A 23,802-nucleotide genomic window follows, 5' to 3' on the forward strand; every position below is an offset into this window, starting at 1 on the left:
TGGACCACGTTTCCAAAGCATCAATTGCCTCCGAAAGCCTTGACAAGAACTTCTTGCAATGGGAAGCTAGGTGAGGTCCGCTGTAAAATCCACCTCGTCCATCCATTTTGACACATAATTTTACGACATGGGCCCAAAACTGAGGCAGATCCAAAACTCAAGTGGGCCGTACCATAGGGAAAAAGTAGGAAGGGAAATGCCCACCATTGAAACCTCCCAGGGGTCCACTGGGATGTTTATTTGCCAGCCATACCATTCACATGGTCATTCCTATTAATATGAACTAAAAACAAAAAAAAAAAAATATTAGCCTGATTCAAAACTTCAGTGGTCCTAAGAATGTTTCAATGGAGGACATTCAATCCTCACTTTTTGCTATCATGCGGCCCCACTTGAGTTTTGGATTTGCCTCATTTTTGGGACCATACCCTAACATGATCAGAAAAAATATATGGACGGGGTGGATTTCTCACAAACATCATGATGGGCCCCACCTAGCCAGCAACCTTCCAAAGCTAGAGTGCGTTTGATGTTACTAGGGAAACATAGGGCCGTGAGGCCCACCTTGATGTATTTGTTCCACACGATCCACCCATTTTTCTGGATCATTTAGAATATGCTCACAAAAATGAAGAAGATCCTGATCTCAAGTGGACCACACCATAGGGATTGAATTCCCACCATTAAAAGCTTTTTAGGGGCAACAAAAGTTTTGGGTCAAGTTAATCTTTGCTTCTTCCCTTCATCCAAGTCTATGTGACCTTATAAACAAGTTGCATGGCAAATAAATATTACGGTGGGCCCTAAGACATTTTTAATGGCGGGCGATCAATGACGATTGTTTCCTGTGGTGTGGTCCACTTGAGATTTGGATTTGTTTCATTTTTGGGCACATGTCCTAAAATGAGATAGAAAAGCTGATAGACGGCATGGATATTAAAATATATTTATCAACGTGGGCCCTATGGTCACGGCAAAACCCACTATTGTGTTACTCGGGTAACACCTAATCCGCTCCCCGCTCAAAGCAATACCCGAATTTCGTGGGAAAACCTCTCACATGAAGTTCCTGCAACGGGAAGTTGGGTGCGGCCCACCGTGATGTTTGTGAGAAATCCACCCCGTCCATACAGTTTTCCAAATCATTTTAGCACATGGAACAAAAATGAGGCAAATCCAAAACTCAAGTGGGCCGCATGACAGGAAACAGTGAGGATTGAATGTATACTGTTGAAACATTTGTAGGGCCACAGAAGTTTTGAATTAGGCTAATATTTTTGTGTTTTCAGTTCATCCCAGTAGGAATGACCTTATGAGTGGTATGGATGGCATATAAACATCGCAGTGGACACAAGAAGGTTTCAACGATAGGCATTCTCCTACCCATTGTTTCCTATCATGCGGCCCACTTGAGTTTTGGATATGTGTAACATCTCGGAAAAAAAAAAATCCGTACAAAGACCCGAGTTCCACCTCAGGCAGAAATCGCTCAGGACCAAATCCTTTAGAAATTAGATGAAAATTACTCAAGTGCTAACCTAAATTATCTGTGAAATTACCTTGAACCACTTTAAATACGAATTGCAAGACCCAAAACGTGTAGAATCGTTGACGCTACATTACCCTGAAACTTAGAATCAATCTCAAAACTCAGTTGCTCTCGGGAGCACACCGAAACTCCGTATCGGACCTGTACCGCACGTCAAAAGTCCGATTACCGCGAGACTATACGAATATGACCGCCTTACTGGGCTTGACAACCATCTCGAAAATCAAGTCCAGATAGTATCCAGAAATGCACAACTTTAGCCCGGAGCGAAGTGTGTGAGAAACGCGAATATCTTTAGAAAATGTACTCAGATTTAAGTAAACTGGGCCGTTCGCTTGCGGGCCAATTCTAAGGTTTCAGACTGTCAGAATCTGACCCAAATACACCCTCGAATTAGGGAAAATTTCTTACGCAGGTCAGTGTACTTGTGGCCCTGATCGAGTGGCGGTGACCGTTGAACTGAAACTGGTCCTCTACGGTCGTTCCGTAAATCCGATCGGACCGAAAACTTAACCTGGCCTAGATCTAATGTCAGGGAACTTTCCCCATATTGTATGCAGAAAAGGGGCCTCTAGATGTGCTCTGTTGGACCGAAACAGCCACTCTTTGGCTATAACCTAAGTATACCATGGCCCTGGGGCCATTCCCTTCAATTTTGGGCCTATATAAGGGCCTTTACCCACCCCTCTCTCATTCTATACGAATTCTAAACCCTAAGAGAGAAATGAGAGAGAAAGTGAAGGAAAATGTGGAGAAGTGAGAGAGCGAGTGTGAGATAGTTCCTGGGATTCGATCCCACTACTCCACGTACGTAACTACCGCTTCCGTGTCGCTATACCGAAGATTATGATTCCATTCTTGGGTAAGAAACTCTAACCCTAACCTGTTTTAGGAATCCAAATACGTAGATTGGTGAAATAGCTAACCCGTTTTATTAATTAGGTATTCAAGTCTAGTTTACAAGGCGAGAGTGTTCAAACTGAATCCGTTTTGAGTTTACCGGCGAAAGGTGCAGACTATAAACGTTTAGGTTATGGTTTTCAAGGCTGTCAATGTCGGTTAATGATTTATAACTGACTTGGTTGCCATTTCTCATGCTAGATACGATGTTTCCCTCGCTTTACAGATATATATATATATATATGAACTATGTTGAATATAGTGTAATTCATGTGTTTGTAAAAATGTTTGAATGGGTATGGAATTTGGATTCGTACTTGCCATGATTATCCGTCGTGGATATATGATTGTTGTATCAACTCCTTGGTGAAAGGATTTGCCCTAATACATGTTATGACCAACATACGCCATATATGTTGAAGTGTGTAGTCTAAGTATTTGTAAAAATGTTTGAATAAGTATGAAATTATGATTTGTGCTTGCTATGATTATTGATCGCTAATACATGATCGTTGTATACGTGGCTACTCCTTGTGAAAGAACTAGATATAGTATGTGTTTTTAACGAATTTATTACCTGTATGCAAAATGTGTGGTCTAAGTGTTTGCTAAAATGCCTGAATGAGAAAATGCTTGATGTAATGTACTTACTGAGGGTGTTGAGATAGGATTCTCAATTCCCTTATATATAGTTACAGTTTCCTTTATGCAACCTATCTTACTACCATGTGATTTACAGATGAATGCCTATATATGCTGACATGTGTGGTATGTGTTTGTTGAAATGCTCGAATGGGATTTATGTTTAGATTTGGTTGTCACATGCTGTCTTGGAATATCACATGTGGATGCTATTGGTTAGAGTGTGATTGGGGCTACAATGTAGTCCAGGCAATCGGTAATGGTTTACGATCGATGGTCGTACTGCTTTGCCACAACGGATACGCTTGATGAATCCGAGTCGTACGCTGTTTGTCGACAGTGGTTAGGCTACACGGAATGCTTATGCACTCTATGTCGATCAAGTCAACGTACGCTCATACCAGTCGAGCTTGTCAAGTAACCCTATTGGCCCAATGTTTGTTCACCATGTTTGGACGCTACTGCTTGAACCTAAGGTAACAAACTTACCAGCGAAAGGCCCGTTTAACCTTGGTACCTCGATCCGCCAAGACTCATGAGCCGGGCATGGTGGTATGGGACATCGTGGTCGAGCTGTCGGCCTACGTTGGGGCGACGAGCCTCCCCATAGTGTCCAATGAGCAACCCAGACTCGTGAGCCGAATACGGTGGTATGGGACACTGTATTCAAGCTGTCGGCCTACGATCTACGACTACGTTAAGGTGACAAGCTTTTCCATAGTGACCTCGAGTATAAATCAGGCCTGCGCTGAGGTGACGAGCCGCTCCGTAGCTACCTGGAACTATTCTTCATATGTGATTAACTAAGATTGACGACCCTAGATGGATCAATGTTTGGGTAAATGATATGAAGGGAGGTACATTAGCTTCCTAATCCTGCTGCATGAATATGCCTAATTAAAAACTTGACTAATCACGATCATGCACCGCACTGCATGTGCTTTGGCGAGGAAGCGCACGTTTCGGGAGGATGCCATGCGCGAACGTGAGATAAAGTCGATGAGGGAGTGTAGGTGAGGGCATGCATCATTATCGCATACCATTCTTGCATTAACAAGAGTAATCTAGGACATGATTAATGTACTGCTTTATCATTACTACTTGACTAAATTGATAACATGTTAACCTTTGCCTTATAGTTCCACTGAGTTGATCACTCACTCCCACTCTGGGACGGCGTCTTAAAACACCAACCAGACTCTGTCTTAGTTGCAGATGATGGCGTAGCTTTTAAAGCAGAGCCTGATCTTTATGACGACGAGGAGGAGTTCTCGTATATGCAGTATTTTGGCAGGTTCATGTAGGCCGCATTCTAATCGTCCGGGCTATAGGGATTTCATGATGTAGACGGACCTACACATTTTGATATTTTGTATTTTGAAACGATACATGTAATTGTTTAACCTGGAACATGATTATACTCTGGAGACGCACCACCACTTATATGTTTTATACATACCTATCATGGTCTTCCGCTTGCGTAATTTAACTGTCTTTGGGGTATAATATGCTAATTTGGTATAATCCCACTCATGTTTAGTGCACTAACACAAACAACATTTAATCATCATTATCCACGTTGCATAGGTGATGCGTTGGAACTCGGGAGTTGAACTTCTGCTCGACCCCCAATTTTCATGGCGTTACAATATGCCTCATTTTTTATTTGATGTACTAAAATGATCTAGCAAAATGGATAACAGGTGGATTTCTCACAAACGGTGGACCCCACCCAGCTTTCCCTTGCAGGAACGTGCAAAGGCTTTGGCAGGAAATCTGCATCGAGAGGGGAATGGGATTGCCTAACATAACACACTACCTTGCAAAGGCTTTGGCAGGAAACCTGCATGCAGAGGGAGTGGGATTGCCTAACATAACACGGCATCTTGTGGGTATCATGTTCATGTGACAAAGTTTTGTGGGCCCCAGCATGATGTATGTGTTAGATCCACACCGTTCATACATTTGTTCATATTAATTTAGGTAATGAGCCCAAAAATGTGGTAGACCCAAAAACTTGAGTGCACCATGCCACAGAAGCCGGTGGAGATTGAACGCCTACAATTGAAAACTTCTTGGGGGCCACAAAAGTTATCAAGCTGATATTTGTGTTTTCCCTTCATCCAGGTCTATGTGACCTTATGAACAGGTTGGATGGAAAAAAAAAAACATCATGGTGGTCCCCAGGAAGGTTTCAATGGTGGGAGTCATTGTCCCCACAACTTTTTGTGGTGTGATCCACTTGAGCTTTGGGTTTGCCTCATATTTTTGCTCATGGCCTAAAATGTTTTGGTAAAATCAATGGACGTTGTGGATATAATACATACATCATGATGGGTGCCAAAGAACTTTGCCACGTCAACACAGTAGCTAAGCAATTAGAACATAAAGCTTGCATTGGAAATTATGAAAAGGGTAGAGTTATCATTTAGGAAAATATTTTAATTTAAAATCATTTACCACATTTTGTGTTAAGTATTAAGTCAAAAGAGGAAAGCATAAAGATTAACCACATTTTGTGTTAAGTATTAAGTCAAAAGAGGAAAGCATAAAGATTAACCCATTTTTTCAGTGAAAATTCAAATTAAGCACTTAAAAATTTGAATTTACCAAACAATCTGAATTAGGAAAAATCACTGAAAAAAGACATATTTCAATATTAAGTGCTAAATTAAGTTTTACCAAACAGGCCCTTAGTCAAGCCATAACAATTCATTCTAATGCAGTAATAGACTAGACAAATTAATCTATTGCATCTCTAAAAAACTAGCCTTAGTCATTTCATCTCACTTCAATCCATAAGATTAGATAAGCTCTAAAAACCAGTTAAAACCATTAAAACCCACACGAATCCATTTTCTAGTGAAATCTTACAATTCTTGTGTAATTTTACTTAAAAGGATTCAAGTTGTTTCATTTACTATGAACGTTAAATCAAATACTATGAGTTGAACTAAAAACCATAGGATTTTCAACAACCCAACATCTGCCAACCCCTATTCTGCATCTACTTCTTCTTTTCTTTTCTTTCTTTCTTTTTTCTTTTTTTTAATTTGAACGTTATAAATTGAGAGGCACCGCTAACAAAGAAGAATGAAAGAATAACAACACCTGTTTTTTTATGCCTTGCTTTACAACCCATACTTCTTTATCATTTGCTTGCTTGTCAGAAAGATATCTGTTATAGTCATCCCAAGCCTCTTTTGTAGCTGAGACTGCAAATATGAAGATAAGAGGACCCCATGTACTTGCAGGATTTACAGGAGTGATAAGCGACCATAGTTGGAGGCATGCAATAAGCAAAAAATACTGGTTCATGAACCGACTGTACAAGGAAACATAAACAAATTCATTAGGAACAAGTCATTAGTTAATGCTACTAGAATATTGCAGGGAGAGAGAACTACTGGAATATATTATAGATAGAGAGAGAGAGAGAGAGAGAGAGAGAGAGAGAGAGAGAGAACCAATAATCACCATCATCTTAAGCCATATCCCAACCAGTGTTCGTAATACCGATACTATTGGCCGATATTACCGGTATCGATGGCAAGTGATTCGAAACCCCTCAGAAGGCCCTTGAAATACAAAAAAAATGGAAGAATCTTGTGTGTCGTGTGATATATTGCAAAATATCATGAGATATCGCAAAATATAGCGCGATATTGATAGATATTACCATTTCTACCGTTTTTTATCTGGGATTTTAACATTTCCTTCGCAATTAAAGGGCCGGGAATGTCAAAAAATCATAAAAAACCAGAACAATCCCAAAAAATCGAAAAATATATTAAAGAAAGGAAAAAACTTTCAAAATAGTGTATTTTGGTACTTGTAGAAGAGATTGCCTAATCGGAAGTTGCATTGGGTGGGCCAATCAATCGAGGCAGTGCGCCGTTCGTAGGTAACTACGAAAAAATCTTCAATTCCCTTCGATTTCGGCAAATAATCTGAAAAATCGGAGATTTGGAGGGGTATTTGAGGGAAAAGGAGAGATTTTTGGGTTTTAGGGTTCCTCTGTTTCGAAAAAAAGGCGTCGGATGCCTTTTAGGGATGCGGATTAGCTGCTAACAGGTTTGAGTAGCGAGACTCGCTAGGTGGGCCCCACCATGATGTATGCGTTGTATCCACACCATCCATACATTTGGAGATATCATTTTAAGACATGATACAAAGAATGATTCAGATCTAAAGCTCCAATGGACCCCACCATAGAAAACAGCGGGGCGAGTGATGCCCACCATTGAAGACTTCTAAGGGCTACGAAAGTTTTCGATCAAGCTAATATTTGTTTTTTTCCCTTATTTCATGTTTATGTTAACTCATGGAATGGTTAGATCTCAAATAAACATCATGGTGGACCTTAGGAAAGTTTCAACAGTGGGTGTCACTCTCCCCACTGTTTTCTGTGGTGAGGTCCACTACTGCTCTAGATTTGCCTCATTCTGTCTAATGCCTTGAAATGATCTCTCCAAATGGATGGACAGTGTAGATACAACACACAAATCATGGTGGGGCCCACGGAACTTGGTGATGTCATTTTAGCAGCGAGTCTCGCTACTCGACCTATAGGAAGCGGATTGCGTGGTAGCAACTCACTACGCTTAGCATACTGAGTAAACTCTATGAGGTCCACCATGATTTATGTACTTTATTCGCTCTGCCCATCCATTTTACCAGATAATTTTAGGTCTTGAGCTAAAAAATGAGGCATATCCAATGTTCAAATGGACCACACCACAGGAAAGAGTTGAATTGAACATCTATCGTTGATAAATTCTTGGGGGCCACAGAAGTTTTGGATCAAGATTATATTTGTTTTTCCCATTAATCCATGTTTGTATGATCTTATGAACAGGTTGGATGACAAATAAACATCACTGAGGGGCCTGGAAAGGTTATAACAGTGGAAATCATTATCCCCACTGTTTCCAGTGGTATGATCCACTTCATCTTTGGATATGCTTCGAATTTGGGCTCAACCCCTTAAATTAGATGGAAAAACGGATGGACGGTGTGGATAGACCACATACATTCAAGGTGGGCCCAACTGAGCTTACTCAGTACGATAAGAGTGTACTGAGTAACTCAGTACGCAATCCAATTTCCAACCTGAAGGCCTGATCCGAGTCTTTTTTTTTATGGGCCCAGGTAGATTTGGTAGCCGTATAGATGGTCTTGTCAGGGGCTATGTAGGGCCCACCATCATGTATGTGTTTTATCCACACCGTCCATCCATTTCGAATGGTTATTTTAGGGCATGAGCCTAAAAAGGAGGCAGATCTAAGGCTAAAGTGGACCACGCCACGGGAAGTCGTGGTGACAATGATGCCCACCATTGAAACTTTCCTAGGGCCCATCATGATGTTTATTTGCCATCAATCTGTTCATTAGGTTTGACAGACCTGGATGAAGACAAAACATAAATATTAGCTTGATCCAAAAGTTATGTGGCCCCCAAGACATTTTTAACTATAGTTGTTCAATCCTCACTGCTTCCTATGGTGTGGCCCACTTGAGCCTTACATCTCCCTACTTTTTTAGCTCATGCTCTATATCTGTTAAAATCAATGAACGGTGTGGATAAAACATATACATCACATTGGGCCCCACAAACCCCTGATAAAACATAACATCACATTACCAATGTGTAGTATATCTATGTTGTCCATCCTTTTCTCCGGTCTATATTAGGATGTGGTCCGATAAATTAAGCATATCCAAATCTTAGGTGGACCACACCATAAGAAACAATGGTGATTGAGTGCCTCACCATAAAAAAATTATAAAATTAAAGCAGATCCAAATTCCACAGACGCATCATTAAAAACTTCATATGGCCCATGTTTCCGACGATGCGGTCCACATGAGATTTGAATCTGCCTCATATTTTGGATTATGGTATAAAACTATTTGGAAAAATAGATGAACAAAGTGAATAAAATGTATATATTATGGTGAGGCCCTCAAATCAGTAGGCAATCCACATCCCGCTAGGACCTAGTTAGAGATGGATGGTCCTATGGGGCTCATGGTGGGGCCCACAATGATGTTCGTGAGCAATCCACTCCGTCCATCCATTTTTCCAGAGCATATTAAAGCATGAGACCAAAAATCAGGCAGATCCTAAGATCATGTGGGCCGCACGACATGAAACAATGAGCATTAAACATCCATCATGCCTCAAAAATCAGCTAGTCACATCATTGACGGGTATGTTTACAATTTCTACTTTTGAATGAATTAATTGTATTTTCATACATGTTTTAATACATTTATTAATGTTATGCATTCAATTTGTAGTTCAATCAGCCAGTGCATAGCTTAGGACTCTTTACGAAGGAAACCTATTATGTACACTTCTTTTTTGAGATTTTATGATTTAAAGGTGTGTATTAAGGTCTTTTTTAATAATCCCTAAGTTTCATTGAAAAATTCAACAATTTTCCCAATGTTTCCCCATGTTTCCCAATAAGTGCGATAAATTACGCGATACAAACGATATATCCTGTGCGATAATTGATATGTATCTGTATTCCAAGAGTGCGATACATGGTGCGATACCGATATTTCAAACAGTGATCCCAACTAATTGGGGTTAGCTATACAAATCCAATTATGCCACACCACTCCATCACAATCCACATCCTCAGTTAAACCATAGGTCCTTAAGTTTTTTCTTACTTCTTCCACCCCGTCTTTTTAGGCCTTGCCCTTGCCCTTTTAGAGCCTTCAACTTGAACCGACTCACTCCTAACCAGTGCAGTCTTGGTCTCCGTCACACATGACCAAACCATCAAGTCTACTTTCCATCATCTTTTACCTGTTGATGCTACTCCTAAGCCCCTTGAATGCATTCATTCCTAATTCTGCCATACCTTGTGTTGTCACTTGCCCATCTCATTCTCAACATCCTCATTTCCACTATGCACATCCTGTGAACATGTGGTTCCTTGACTTCCCAACATTTTGTCCCATAAAGCACGGCTGGTCTCCTATAATATTTCCACTTCAATTTCATTGGCATACAACGATGACATAAAACTCCAGAGGCAAACCTCCATTTCATCCACCCAGCTCTACCTTCTCAATCTCTCTGCTCTCCTCAATTATTGACCCAAGATATTGAAAATGGTCATTTTGGATATCTCTAGGTTAGTAGTCTTGACTAATTCCTCATTTTCACTACTAATTGTTACTAAAATTGCAGTGCACATACACTGTTTTTGTCCACTTATTTTTAAAACCTCTAGATTCTAGAGCATCCCTCCATAGTCCTAGCCTTGCATTTACCCCCTTCCTCATCTCATTAATCAAAATTTTGTCATCTGCAAACAATATACACCATGGGATCTTTTCCTGTAAATGTTGGAGGAAGTATTCTGCATATTCATCTAATATCTGCAAGTTTTAAGACCACACATCCATTGTGGGTTCCTTAAGAATCAATTCATCATCATCATCATCTAACCCTTATCCCAACTAATTGGGGTCAATCCTTAAGAAACGATTGATAATTTTAAAAATAAATAAATAAATAAATTTTTTTTTTTAAAAGGCATAAGAATACTTTCTCAACTCTACGGTAAAGTAGAAGCAATGAATAGGGAATAAGATCTGAGTGAGGATCACCTGAACTGCTCCCATAGATTTTTTGGGAGAAAATTCAATATTGTATATTTTGTATTTGATATGCGGTTGTCACAATAAAGATCTTCTTGACCATTGTCATTGATGTTTACATAGCGCTTCATTGTGGACTGAGAAGCATATGATCATGTCATCTATGTTCCATGAAAATTTGAGTGATTCTAGAAAAGCATCATATCCTGCAAAAGAATTACGATGACCCATAAGATTACCAATAATAAAAAGAAGAAAAAAACTCACACAAAAAGAAGCAAACAGAGATCTCATGTATGCTTTACATATGTAGATATACACAGGTATATGGTAATGGATTGTTGCCTTCTGATCGTCAAAATAGAACTGGCATGGTTTGGGGGGAAAGAAAATAGACTACAAAATACTTAATTCATATCGTTGGTTCTGCACAGATAATAGAAACCATTATTAAGGCTGTTGCATGCAGAAACATGACTAGGAGACGAAACCCGATACAAGAATCTATGCATGGAACTGCAACATGCTATAGTGAAGAGTTGCATTTCATCCTGGTTTCTGTCTACAGTAGTTAATTTGCTCAATCCTCCATTGAACAGCAACGATTTCAATCAAAGAAAAGAAGAAGAAGATGGTGATGATAATGATGATCAATCACTGTCCACCAATCATTGTTGAAGTTGCTGACATGCTGTATTTTCTTAGATTTTACCATCCCTGCCGCAAAACCTACACTAAATGCCAGATCATGAGAGCAATAGGCAGCATGTGCATCTAGGGCTGTCAACAAGTACCAGACATGAAGGTAACTGTTGAACCTGACCTGATTTTAATTGGTCTGGGTCCATTTTTTGGACCTAATAAGAAACTAGGTGACCTGTGGTCCAACTGAAGTTATAGCCATTGATAAAGTGGAATGGTAGAAAAGGATTCATGTAGGCAACCCCAATTAGTTGGGGTAAGGCTTCGATCATGATGATGATGAAACTAGGTGGGTTCAGGTCTCAATTTTGGACCCAATTAAAGTTCTGATCTAGCCAGGTTTGGGTCAGGTCCATTAACTCGGACTAGGTTAAAATCTAGTCTAGTCGGGTCAGATCAGGTCAGAGTCAGATGGAGTTTGTTTTGATAATAATATAATACACGTTAACTCGTTGATTGTAATCAACCTATGTAATAGCTATTTACACATGTTAAATATATATTGATTATTCTGGCAATGGAACAAGGTTTCCTGTGCAACATACCTGTAAGAAAGCCTATTTACACACCAAGCATGTGTTGAACTCTGCAATATAATTTATCTATCAGGTGGCTCCAACCATATAAATCATCATCATCTTCATCTCAGACTTATCCCAACTAATTGGGGTCAGCTACATGAATCCTTTTCCGCCATTCCAATCTATCAAGGGCCATAACTTCAGTTAGACCATTGGTCATCAAGAATTTTCTTACTACCTCCATGCATGTCCTTTTGGGACCACAAGATCAACCGTTTCATGCCAGGCAACGGATCAGCTGTAATCAATATCGTGTCTAGCAAACACATCCAGCAACGTTTCGTCAACTCGGTGACGAAGAACCCAACTGGCTCTCATCAATGGAGATGATTAAAAAGAGTCTCTGGTCCAGATAAAGCAGCAGCAATGTTCCAAAAAAAAAAAAAAAACAACAACATGCTCAGATCTGAGGTGCAAATACATGGGGCGTTGCAGCCGTTAATGGCGGATGCTGTGACAGAATGGCAAGACATAGAAGACACTATATGACTGCAACAGCAGGGTGCATTCCGGGTCCAACAATTAGTATAGAAAATGTAAGATCTGATTTGATCTCAGATCTAAAACTCCATGAACAGAAACAGATGGCCAGCCAATCGGACAGAAAATCTAAGAAAACTGGTGGGTTTCTGGCTACCGGAATCAATGGAGTTTTGTTGGATTTGTTGTAATGATTAAAAGGCTCTGATCTCACTCCTTTGATAGCATGTTGACGACTACACTGTGCCATTCTTAGGAGCTGGTAATGAGAAACAAGGTTAGAGGAAAAGGAAGAAGAGACGGAGAGAAAGTAGTGGAGAGATTATGAAAGGGAGATGTAGAAACATGAGATGCTAGGGTGTAGAAACCCTAAGCACTCCAGTGCCTTTATAATTACATTACATGCGCTTGGGCCCTATGGGCCTTATTACATGGACTAGGGCCCAATGGACCTTATTATAAAACTCAACCTTTCAACAAAATGCTTGGATGATATGCTTCCATGTGTCCCAAAGCTGATGTCGATCCTCCGTTACCTTCCTACTGTCGATGAAAAGTGTCACTTCGGTTGGAGCTTCAGCATTTGACCTAAATCAAAAAGTCGATTCGGAGCAGAGCATGGAACAAAAGGTGTTGTCGCAGCATCATAATGATTTTGTGACTCCATCTCAACCAATCTTGACTCACCAACCATAGATACACCGCCAACATGAAGACACGTGTCCTCCCTGTTGTTCGATACTTCGTTGGAGAATGGAAGTTGTGCTCCTGTATCTCCCCATCCATGGCAATCGTCTTTGGCCTCCACTTCCATCTCCCTTCTCCATATTTCTCCCCATCAAAAGGGTCTCCCCCACTGTTCCTCCCTTTGAACCAAGAGAGCCAGATAGTCATCTCCAATTGCAATTTGCACCAAGTTCAGATCTAGCAAACACCATCTCTTCCTAACACACAATCGAGCAGCACTGATTTCAAATTCATTCTCTGTAGCGTCATCAATTCCCGCCTTCTCTCCAAGACACAAACCAATGGCAAGAAAGACCTCCCAAAACCATTATTTAAACGGGATACCCCAAACCAAAAACCAGATGTCCTCCATGGTCCATACCGAAAGGGAAAGTCTTAGACCATCGCGAAACCCATCAAATAAGGCCATCGGAAAAAAATGCACCCGTTAGCAACATGCAGTCGATGTTTATCTCTGGTTTGAACAATACCCAAGCTAACGTAAGGCCAAAAGGTTTAATAATGAAAGTTTTCACTGTTAACTCACAATCTACCTCTAACCATCTCGTAAGTTGTGATAAATGATGAGGACATCCGACCACCATACCAAAGAAGGAGGGCTAAGCCAGTCTCCTTATGGCTAGACGACCATTACATGGGGCCCACTTGGCCCAATTCACATTCCTAGCCATGTTGAAGACCCCATATACATGTTCGTGCATTTTTGAAAACCCCACATGAGTAAGATGCACGTGGGCTGCATATAGGAGCTTGATGGACATATCAGACCGTTGTATTGAGTGCACATGATGATCGGACCGTTAGAATCATCATCAGACATCTTGATAGTGGACCCCTATGGACCACGAAATAGTTTAGTTGTTTAGTTTGCTTATATGTTTCATGATTTTTGTTATAGCTCATATTTGTGTTGAGAATATGGAGTTAGAAACAACTTTTAATTCATTAAGTGTCTTTATGTTGAGAATCTTATCTGAGAGTGCCTTTTTGTAAAAGGTTTTTTTTTTTTTTTTTAAAGATTATAAAGGGTTGGACGTTCCCGCCTTAGCCAATATGCATGTTATGAATGAAAGAGAAATCTCTCCTTTTACTTTCAGATTGAGCAAATTTTCATCTTATAATTGGATTGGTGGTGCAAAACCACAGGGAGCGATTCCCTAGTTATCTTTTCTACTTTTCTCTCTTCTCAACAAGATATCAACTTCTCTCATCTTCTTCTTTTCTTCCTCCTTCATATCTTCTTTTTTTTTCCTTCTTTCTTCTTTTAAACCTTCATTCTTCTTTCTATAACCCCTAATCCATCCAAACCTAGTTTTCAGAACCCTAAACCTAAATTTCTAAAAGCCTAATCCTAATCTCCCAAAATCCCAACCTAAAATTCCCAAATTCTAAAATCCCATGTCCAAATCATAAATCCCTAATTTCCATAACTTGTAACCCATATTCCCAATTCTAGAAACCCTAAATCCTAAATCTCTTAAACCCAAAATCTAAAATCCTAACCTGAAATCTCTCAAAAGCTTAACCCTAATTCCTCTGAACTTATATACCCCAAACCCATTTTCCTCGTTCCCTAGCCTTTAAACAGCTCTAACACGTCAAAAATCTTACAAAACACACGATTTCCATTGAATTCAGATATAAACCCATGCTAGGATGGGGGTTCTATCTCCCATAAGTCCTGGTTAATCAGTAATTTATGAGATTCACGTTGCGGGATTGTCATAGGCTTAAATTTAGACATGCCATGAATCTTTAATTTCTGAATTTATGATAAATTAGCTTTATTTTGTTGTTATATTGCTCTAGTTAATTTATCTTTTAATTTCATGGCATCATATTAGGTTAGATCATTCCATCTTGCATCAATAAAGTTGCCTCTTCCGAAGTTTCAACCACTAGTGAATTATAAATAAAAGTAAAAGATTTCTCAACCACCTCCAGTCGGATGTGCACAACCTGTGATGCTCCAATTCCTCTCTAAATCCACTCTCTTCTACCACATGCTGGGATTCGGGAGCAGTCTTTGTTTCCGTCGTCGATTTCTTGCCAACCTGATCTTCTGAATCATCACAAACACCAACTAACACATCATGAAAAGATATTTGTTCTATCGCTGATAGTTTTTCATAAACATCAAACACCTCTACCACTAGCGATTCATTTCTCTGCTTATCCTCACTCGTTGTAACTACTCGCTTCTGTAATTCCCTCCTCATTTTATCCCCTCCTAATGATTTCTTCTGCCCTTCCCTGTTTTTCACATCAAGTCCAAAATGAGCTATCTGGACCTGAAATTTTCTGCCCCCAAATCCTTATTCGTTCAGCATCAAAACTGCTCTTGTCACAATCTCATACGGACAAAAGGAAAACCCCTTGGTGTTGCCATCTTCCAATCTTTGGGAATAATAACTTCCAAAACCACACCAACCCTTCTCAATTTTGTGGAGGAAAGAGGGAATCGAAGAATGAGGGACTTGCAGATGCAAAAGTTCAAGCCCAAGTATCCAGAGGATGGAGAGAGGTACTTAACTTGGAATGCTTGGTCAATTATGATTCCTCCAGGAGGAACAACGGCAGTAAGAAGGGTAGGGGGTCTCAAGTTGGTGTCCAATGGAAGTACTCAGCTGGAATGTAAGCAGGCTGGGGAGCCAAGACAAGAGGATCTAGGTAAAATAGGTATGCAAAAAGTATAAGATTTAGATTCTCTCCATTCAGGAAACTAAATTGAAAGCTTTAGACGTTAAGATTCTCGACTCCATTTGGGGAATTAGAAACAAAGGGTGGTCTGTTTTGAATACGAAAGGTGTAGCAGGGGGTGTTCTAGTAGCTTGGGACAAGAATTTTTTAGTGTGATGAGGGAAGTTACATTGGTTCTTTTTCGGTTTTGGTTGTTCTCAGGAATATATCTACACAGTTCAGATGGCTCTTCACTTCAGTTTATGGACCGTGTATTCTGACTCGCAGAAACCTCCTTTGGGCATAATTGAATCAGGTCAGTCCATTTATGATTTTCCCTGGTGTTTTGGAGGGGACTTCAACGTAATCAGGTATGTGCATGAGAAGTCAAATGAAGGTCGACTTACTAGAAGTATTTGAGGCTTTGAGGAATGGGTAAGCCAAAACGAGTTGATTGACATTCCAATGGGTGTGGGGGGCAAAATACACATGGACCAACAGGAGGAACCAGCCGGTTATAGCAAGATTAGACAAATTCCTACTGTCCCCTGATTAGGTCAACAAATACCCCGTGGTGTCATCACAGACCAATCTTATTAGAAGTGGAGGATAGTTGGGGTCACAAACCCTTCTAATTTGATCTTGCATGGTTGGAGGTGGATGGTTTTGCAAGTAAGAATAAGAATGGTGGCAGTCTTTTTCTGTTTCAGAGACAGCTGGCTATTGTCTATCTCAAAAATTTAAACTTCTCAAAGTAAAGCTTAATGACTAGAAGAAAAAGTTCTTGTCCAACAGATCTACTATGACAGATAGTATTATTTCCGAGTTGAATGATATAGGCATCAAGAAGGAAGGGGTTGTATTATCTGTAGAAGACCGCAACAGAAGATCGGTCCTATCATCTGAGTACTCCAAACTTCTAAAAGAAGAAGAAATTAAGTGGAAGCAGAGGTCTAGAGCTATTTGGCTCCAAGAAGGCGACAAGAACACATGTTTCTTCCATGGTGTGCTAGTGCAAGGTTAAGGAATAACCGTATAAGCAGTATTGTGGCTAATGGTCAAAGATTGGTTCTATCATCCGAGTACTCCAAACTTCTAAAAGAAGAAGAAATTAAGTGGACGCAGAGATCTAGGGATATTTGGCTCCAAGAAGGCGATAAGAACACATGTTTTTTCCATGGTATAGCTAGTGCAAGGAGTCAATTTGCTCAGTTATAGTGCAGTTCTATTCCAAACTTCTATCTTCCGATGAGTGCTTGCCTTTTGATTGATCATCAGACATGGATATAGAGTCTCTTGAAAAGTTGATCTGGGAGGATGAAATGAAACATGTTGTTGATTCACCAAGGAAAGATAAAGGCATTGAGCCCTGATAGCTTTCCTTTAGTTTTTTTTTTCAAATTTTTTGGGAAGCGATAAAGGTAGACGTGATTGCATTTGTCCAAGAGTTCCATGACAAGGGAAGGTTGACCAAAGGGATGGGAGCTTCATTTTTAGCTATCATTCCAAAGAAAGGAGCAGAGGCAATTATATATTTTAGCCCATCAGCCTAACTAGAAGCACATACAAGATATTGGCGAAGATTCTAGCTTTAAGATCCAGATCGATATTGTCTTCAATTATAGGTGAGAGCCAAGGAGCCTTCATTGCAAATAGACAGATCTTAGAGAGCATTTTGCTCATCCATGAGTGATGAGGACATCGTGCACACGCACGCCCGCACACCACCACCCCTACGCACGTACGTACGCAGAAGGAGGACCCCACCATCGACCTGGCTCGATGACGATGTCCAGGGAGGGCCTCCTATCTAGAAGACAAGTTTTGGTTCAGAAAAGTGGGCCCGATAGTCAAGAAAAGCCCATCATGGGATCTCATGATTGTGGCCCACTCGTCGGATTGATTTCATATTTTAGGTTTTGCTTATTGTTATTATTTAGGACATTGTGAACGCTTTAGATTTCTCTGTTTGGTTTTTATTTTAGTTTACTTCATCGCCAAGTATTAGGTTGCGCACATGGTGCGAGTTTTGGGGTATAGGATTTTCCCTATAAATAGGCACCCCTTGTAGTTCTTTTGATTCATTGAAGTTAATAAAAAATAACTGCTTTATTTTTCTGCTCTCTTCGTGAGTTGTGGAAGAATTCAAAAGTGGGTGCGAAGCCCTCCCTTTTCGAAGGGCTAACTACCGTGGTGCGAAGTCACATCGATCCCAATTCACCCCCATCTTCCATCATCTTTTTTTCCATCTTCCCTCACCATCCGTACTTCGAATTTGTCCTTTTATTGCATCAGATTTCTTCATTACAGCAGGTTTCCAAATTTCAGCCCGCAGGTGAGCTGAAACTGCGGCGGAGCACCAGGCACAAACCATACATCGGATCGAGCTGAGATTTAGGGGTTTTGGAGTCCATCCCTGGCCGACCAGGGCCAAGGTGGCATTTTTCTGAATAGTGGGCCCCACACACGTGCGGCCGGGATCACACGCACGTCCGTCTGGGTCATTGTTGCTGTGCACACGCGGGATCATCTTTTGGCTCAGGTTTTTATCCTCTTTTATCCTCTCATAGCCGTTTTTCATGAATCCTAATCCTAGATTACATGATCCCTAATTGATTTGCCTATTTTTATCACCTTAGGGTTCCTTGAATTGAAATTAGGGAATCCCTTGGATTCGGGACTGATTTTTATGCATGAGTAATTGATCTTATTTCCCTTTGACATCGTTTGGTTTATAATTTTATTGGTCCAGTCCTAGCCTGTGTCGGCTTGGACCCGCATAGATTCCCCTTTAATTGAATGCTTGGATTTTCATGTGGGATGTGGAATTTGTGTGATTGTTTCTGAATTGGTGTGATCTAAGCCTGAAATCTCGCATATCATATTTAATTTTCCATGTCCTGCATCAATGAGGGTATTGATTCGAGACAGAGTGAGGGAAAGAAAGGGGTGGTGTGCAAATTGGACATCGAAATGGCCTACGACCATGTGGATTGGGGCTTCCTTGAACACATGTTAGGCAGATTGGGATGGGGAAGTAAATGGATTTCTTAGATGAATGAATGTGTTTCTTCGGCGTGCTTCTCGGTGTTGGTTAATGATTCTCTAAAAGGTTTCTTCCAAGCGTTACAGGGCTTGAGACGAGGGGATCCACTTTCCCCCTTTCTATTTATTGTGGTAGCTGAAGGCCTGAGTAGAATGGTATACAAAGGTCAGGAGGTGGGTCTTATATCTAGATTTTGAGGCATCTTTGATCAGGATAGAATTTACTATTTACAATTCGCAGATGACACGCTCCTATTTTGTGAGGCAGATGTTCATATGGTTGATAACTTGAGGAAGACCTTAGGGTGCTTTGAGGAGGTTTTGGGTCCAAAGATAAGCATTACAAAAAGTGAGATATAAGGCATCGATATAACTAAGGAAGAGGCGTCCATCTTTACAAGGGTCTATGGATGTGAAGTCGGGTCTTTTCCCACCACAAACTTGGGATTACCGTTGTGCTTGGGCAAACCCCCTAAACGCCTTTGGAATAAGGTGATTGAAAGGTTTTGAGTGGAAGCTATCAAAGTGGACGTGTAGACATTTATCATTAGCAAGGCATATTACTGTCATCAAATCAGTTCTTTCTAATCTCCCTACATACTTTATGTCCCTGTTCAAATGTCCCAAGTCAGTTTTTAACAAGCTAGAAAAGCTACATAGGGATTTTCTATGGCAACGGGGCCATCACAGGCACAAATTCCGCCTGCTAAAATGGGAAGATTTGTGCAAGCCATTAGATGAGGGAGGTGCATGAATTAGAGGCTTGAAGCTATGAATGTTGCTCTCCTTGGGAAATACATGGGAGGTTCAGATGTGAAGAAGGGAAGCTATGGAGGAAAGTTATTGCATCTAAGTATGGCAGTCGGGCAGCCGGTTGGGAGATTAAGGTTTCTTCACATTATCGTACATCAAGAATCTGGAAAGCCATCAATTCAGTAAATACAATGTTTAAAGCGGGCTTGGCTTTCTCTCTTGGAGACAAAAGCAGGATATGTTTCTAAGAAGACGCCTAGTGTGGTGTTAGACCATTATCGATGGACTTTCCATCGCTTTTCCGAAGGACTTGTCGGTGGCTTCTGGTTTTTCAAACACGGATGGAAGAGGGACATGGTATCCTCTGTGCCAAAGAAACCTTTCTGACAAGGAGGTGGAGAATGCTAATATATTGGATCAAAATCATCTATTCCATCCTTTTCAGGACCTCAAAGATTCATTGGTTTGGAAAGCTTCTTCTTGAAGATCATTCTTGGTCAAGTCCTTCTATTCAATGGTTAGGATTGATTCCATCCCTGGGTAGGAGTGATTTCTTCCATGCTTTTTGGTTCTATGGTGCTCCTCCTCTGGTATCATCATTCACTCGGTTGGTAGGAAGGAAGTGTATTCTAACCATTGACAATCTCCAAAAGAGATCTATGATTCTCCCCAATATGTCTCTGCAAAAGTGAGGCAAAGTCAACTAACCACTTACTTATTCACCATTCCTTTACTTGTCAAGTTTGGTCGCTTTTCTTAAAGATCTTCAGCTTCGGTTGGGTGATGACCCAATCTGTGGACAATTGTTTCGGATGTGGCATGATGTCTCGTTTAATAAGGGTAGACTAGCATCTTGGCATCTGATTTTGTTGGCTGTCCTGTGGAATATTTGGGGGGAACGCAATCAACGATGCTTCTGCAACTAATAGGGATCGTGAGAAGAAATGTTTTGGAAATAAAAAATGGATGTTTTTGGGTGGGTCTCGGGGGGCAAAATTGTTGATGTAGCTATTATCTTTATTTCAGATTTGATGTTATTACTGTCTCTTGGTTTTTAAATTTTTGTATTATTTTCTACTTGGCTTTCCACCTCATAGCCTTTTAATAATATTCCACATTATCCTTCAAAAAAAGGTGACAACTCTCTCATCTCTAATTTCCCATATCTAGCCTCCCTTTGCCCTAATATCAACATTTCAATTGCTTCTTGCTTTTTCAAGCAGAGGTGAGGTAGGGTCGTGGGTTCGCCCTTTTAGGAGAAATCTATGGGATAGTGAGATTAAAAACTTACTTCATAGTTGTCTCGTTAGCAAGGTATTTCCCTTTCTCCGGATCTAGAAGATTTGATGACCTGTAGGCAGAGTACTTCTTGATCCTTTTTGGTGCGCTCCTTGTATTAAGCCAATTCATAGTTGGATTCGCCGGAAAACCCATTGATGCAGGAAAACTAACCATTTGATCTAAAAGCTTGAATTGATAGAGCGTGGCAAATCAATCCCTTTATCTCAAAGCCCAGGCCCCATTTCCCATGGTTTAGATCGTCGGCCGAAACCCCTCTCGTGGGGCCCACATCACACGGATCTCGCCTCCCACGAGCCACCCGCCTCACACAAGCTACCCACCCCAAGCGTGCCCGCATCCCAGAAGCCACCCCACTCGAGTCCGATATGAAAATGCCCCTATATTAATCACCCCCGATGAGGAGTCTCGTAACCTAGGTCAGGCTCTCGGCCGAACCCCCCTCGTGGACCCCGCTTCACCTGGGTCTCACCCAGTGTTCGAAATATCGGCATTGCATTATGTATCGCATCCTTGGGATACATATACATATCAGTTATCGCACAAGATATATCGTTTGTATCAGATAATTTATTGCACTTTTTGGGAAACATAGGAAAACATAGGAAAATGGTTGAATTTTTCAATGAAATTTAAGGGATGGTTAAAAAAGACCTTACTACATACTTTTAAATCATAACATCTCAACAAAGAAGTACACATAATAAGTTCCCTTTATATATGGTCCTAAGCAGTATTCGAAATATCGGTATCGCGCAATGTATCACAACCTTGGGATACAGATACATATTGGTTATCGCACGGGATATATTGTTTGTACCGCGTAATTTATCGCACTTTTTGGGAAACATGAGGAAACATTGGGAAAATGGTTGAATTTTTTAATGAAACTTCACGAATTATTTAAAAAGACCTTAATACGCACTTTTAAATCATAAAATCTCAAAAAATAAGTGCACATAATAGGTTTCCTTTGCATATGATCCTAAGCTATGCGCTGTCTGATTGAACTAAGGCAACTATATTCAAATATGATTCATTACTTTCATAAATGTATCAAGACATGTATAAAAACATAACCAATGCATTCAAAAGCAAAATATTTAGTAGAATTTAAAAAACATACCTATCAATGGTATAATTGGCTATGGCCTAGACCCATAGAGTATATGTGATGCTCAATTCATTATATAGTATTAAATACTTGGCAGTTGGTATCAATTCACAGCTGATTGGAAGTATATTAAAAAATAATAATATTTTAATAATTTTTTTTAAGTGGACCAATACCATAACACAGGAAACGGTGGTGATCAACCATTGTAAACTTTTCATGGGCCACAAAAGCTTTGGATCAAGCTGATATTTGTCTGGTCTCTTCATCCAGGTCTTTGTGACCTTACCAATAGATTGGATGGCGAATTAAAATTCCAGTGGACCCCATGTAATTTTAATGGTGGGAATTCAATCACTATAGTTAACCGTATTATGGTCCACCTAAGACCTGGACCTGCTTCATTTTTGGGATCATGCCAGAAAAATGAGCTTTCAAAATAGATGGACGGTGTGGATATAAGGTACATACATTATAGTGGGCCCCATTGTTAAGGATCCACCAAAATAGGGACGCGGTCCTATCCATGCCATCCATCCATTTTTATAGACTATTTTATGGCATGAGCCCAAAAACGAGGCAGATCCAAATCTCATATGGACCACACCACAGGAAAGAGTGGTGATTGAACGCTCACCATTAGAAACTTCTTAGGGCCACAAAAGTTTTGGATTAAGCTAATATTTGTGTTTTTTGTTCATCCAAGTGTGTGTGACCTAATCAATAGGTTTGATGACAAATAAACATTACAATGAGCCCTAGGAAGTTTTTAATGGTGGACATTCAATCGCCATTGTTTTCTTGTGATATGGTCCACTCGAGATTTGAATCTCCCTCGTTTTTAAGCTCATGCTCTATACTAATCTGGAAAAATAGATGGACGGCTTGGATGAAACACATATATCATATGGGCCTACATAGCACTCTCAGTAGCCACCTTGCTGTCAGTACACAATCAGCGTCACAAAACAGGAAGTTCCTACGTTGAGAACCTAGATGGGGCCCACCGTGATGTTTTTGATGAATCCACCTTGACCATACATTTGGCCCGATCATTTTTAGGACATGCGGCCAAAACTGAGCTAGATCTAAGAGCCAAGTGGGCCAAACGAGAGGAAACAGTGGGGATCAAGCAATTACCATTGAGTCATTCGTATGGCCACAAAATTTTTATATCAAACTGTGGGGATCTTCTTAGGGTTTGGTATCATGTCTTAAAATGAAATGGAAAAAAAGATGGATGACATGGATATTTAAAAATAATAATAATAATAATAATAATAATAATAATACATCAGATGGGCCCCACAAGGTTAGGGACCTTAGTGTAACACCCACTAAGTTGTCCCTGGGGTAACAGCTGATCTGCTCTCAATCCGCGCCGCTAACCGTGGGCCCCACCATGATGTATGTGTTATATCCACACAATCCATCCATTTAGAGAGATCATTTTAGGGCATCAACCAAAGAATGAAGCTAATATAAAGTTCAAGTGGACCCCACCATAGAAAACAATGGGGACATGATGCCCACCGTTGAAACTTAAAATGTTCCTAGGGCCCATCATAATGTTTATTTGTGATCCAACCTATTCATAAGTCTAGGGAAATATGGACTAAGGGAAAACACAAATATCAACGTGATTGAAAACTTTTGTGGCCCTCAGGAAGTTTTACTATGGTAAGCGT

The 23,802-nt window shown here is 40.3% G+C and overlaps 1 protein-coding gene across 13 annotated transcripts in view; it reads right to left on the reverse strand.

Annotated features, from left to right (window-relative positions):
* LOC131221121 (phospholipid-transporting ATPase 2-like) overlaps nucleotides 1-23,802 on the reverse strand; it is a 123,217-nt gene that overhangs the window by 82,285 nt on the left and 17,130 nt on the right. For 9 of the 13 annotated variants that reach the window (XR_009159010.1, XR_009159012.1, XR_009159009.1 and 6 more), the window contains exons 2-3: nucleotides 10,724-10,920; nucleotides 6,203-6,416 (exon numbers count right to left, since the gene is read on the reverse strand). Coding sequence is in view for 9 of the 13 variants with exons in the window: in XM_058216250.1 (XP_058072233.1) it covers nucleotides 6,203-6,416; nucleotides 10,724-10,845 (336 nt within the window). In the remaining 4 variants the exon portion in view is untranslated. Of the gene's footprint in view, nucleotides 1-6,202; nucleotides 6,417-10,723; nucleotides 10,921-12,418; nucleotides 12,828-13,013; nucleotides 13,672-23,802 lie in introns of those variants that run through there. The other 4 variants (XM_058216253.1, XM_058216252.1, XM_058216254.1 and 1 more) reach the window with 4 other exon arrangements.

This window comes from Magnolia sinica, chromosome 12 (assembly GCF_029962835.1).
Source record: "Magnolia sinica isolate HGM2019 chromosome 12, MsV1, whole genome shotgun sequence".
In the NCBI taxonomy this organism is placed as follows: Eukaryota; Viridiplantae; Streptophyta; class Magnoliopsida; order Magnoliales; family Magnoliaceae; genus Magnolia; species Magnolia sinica.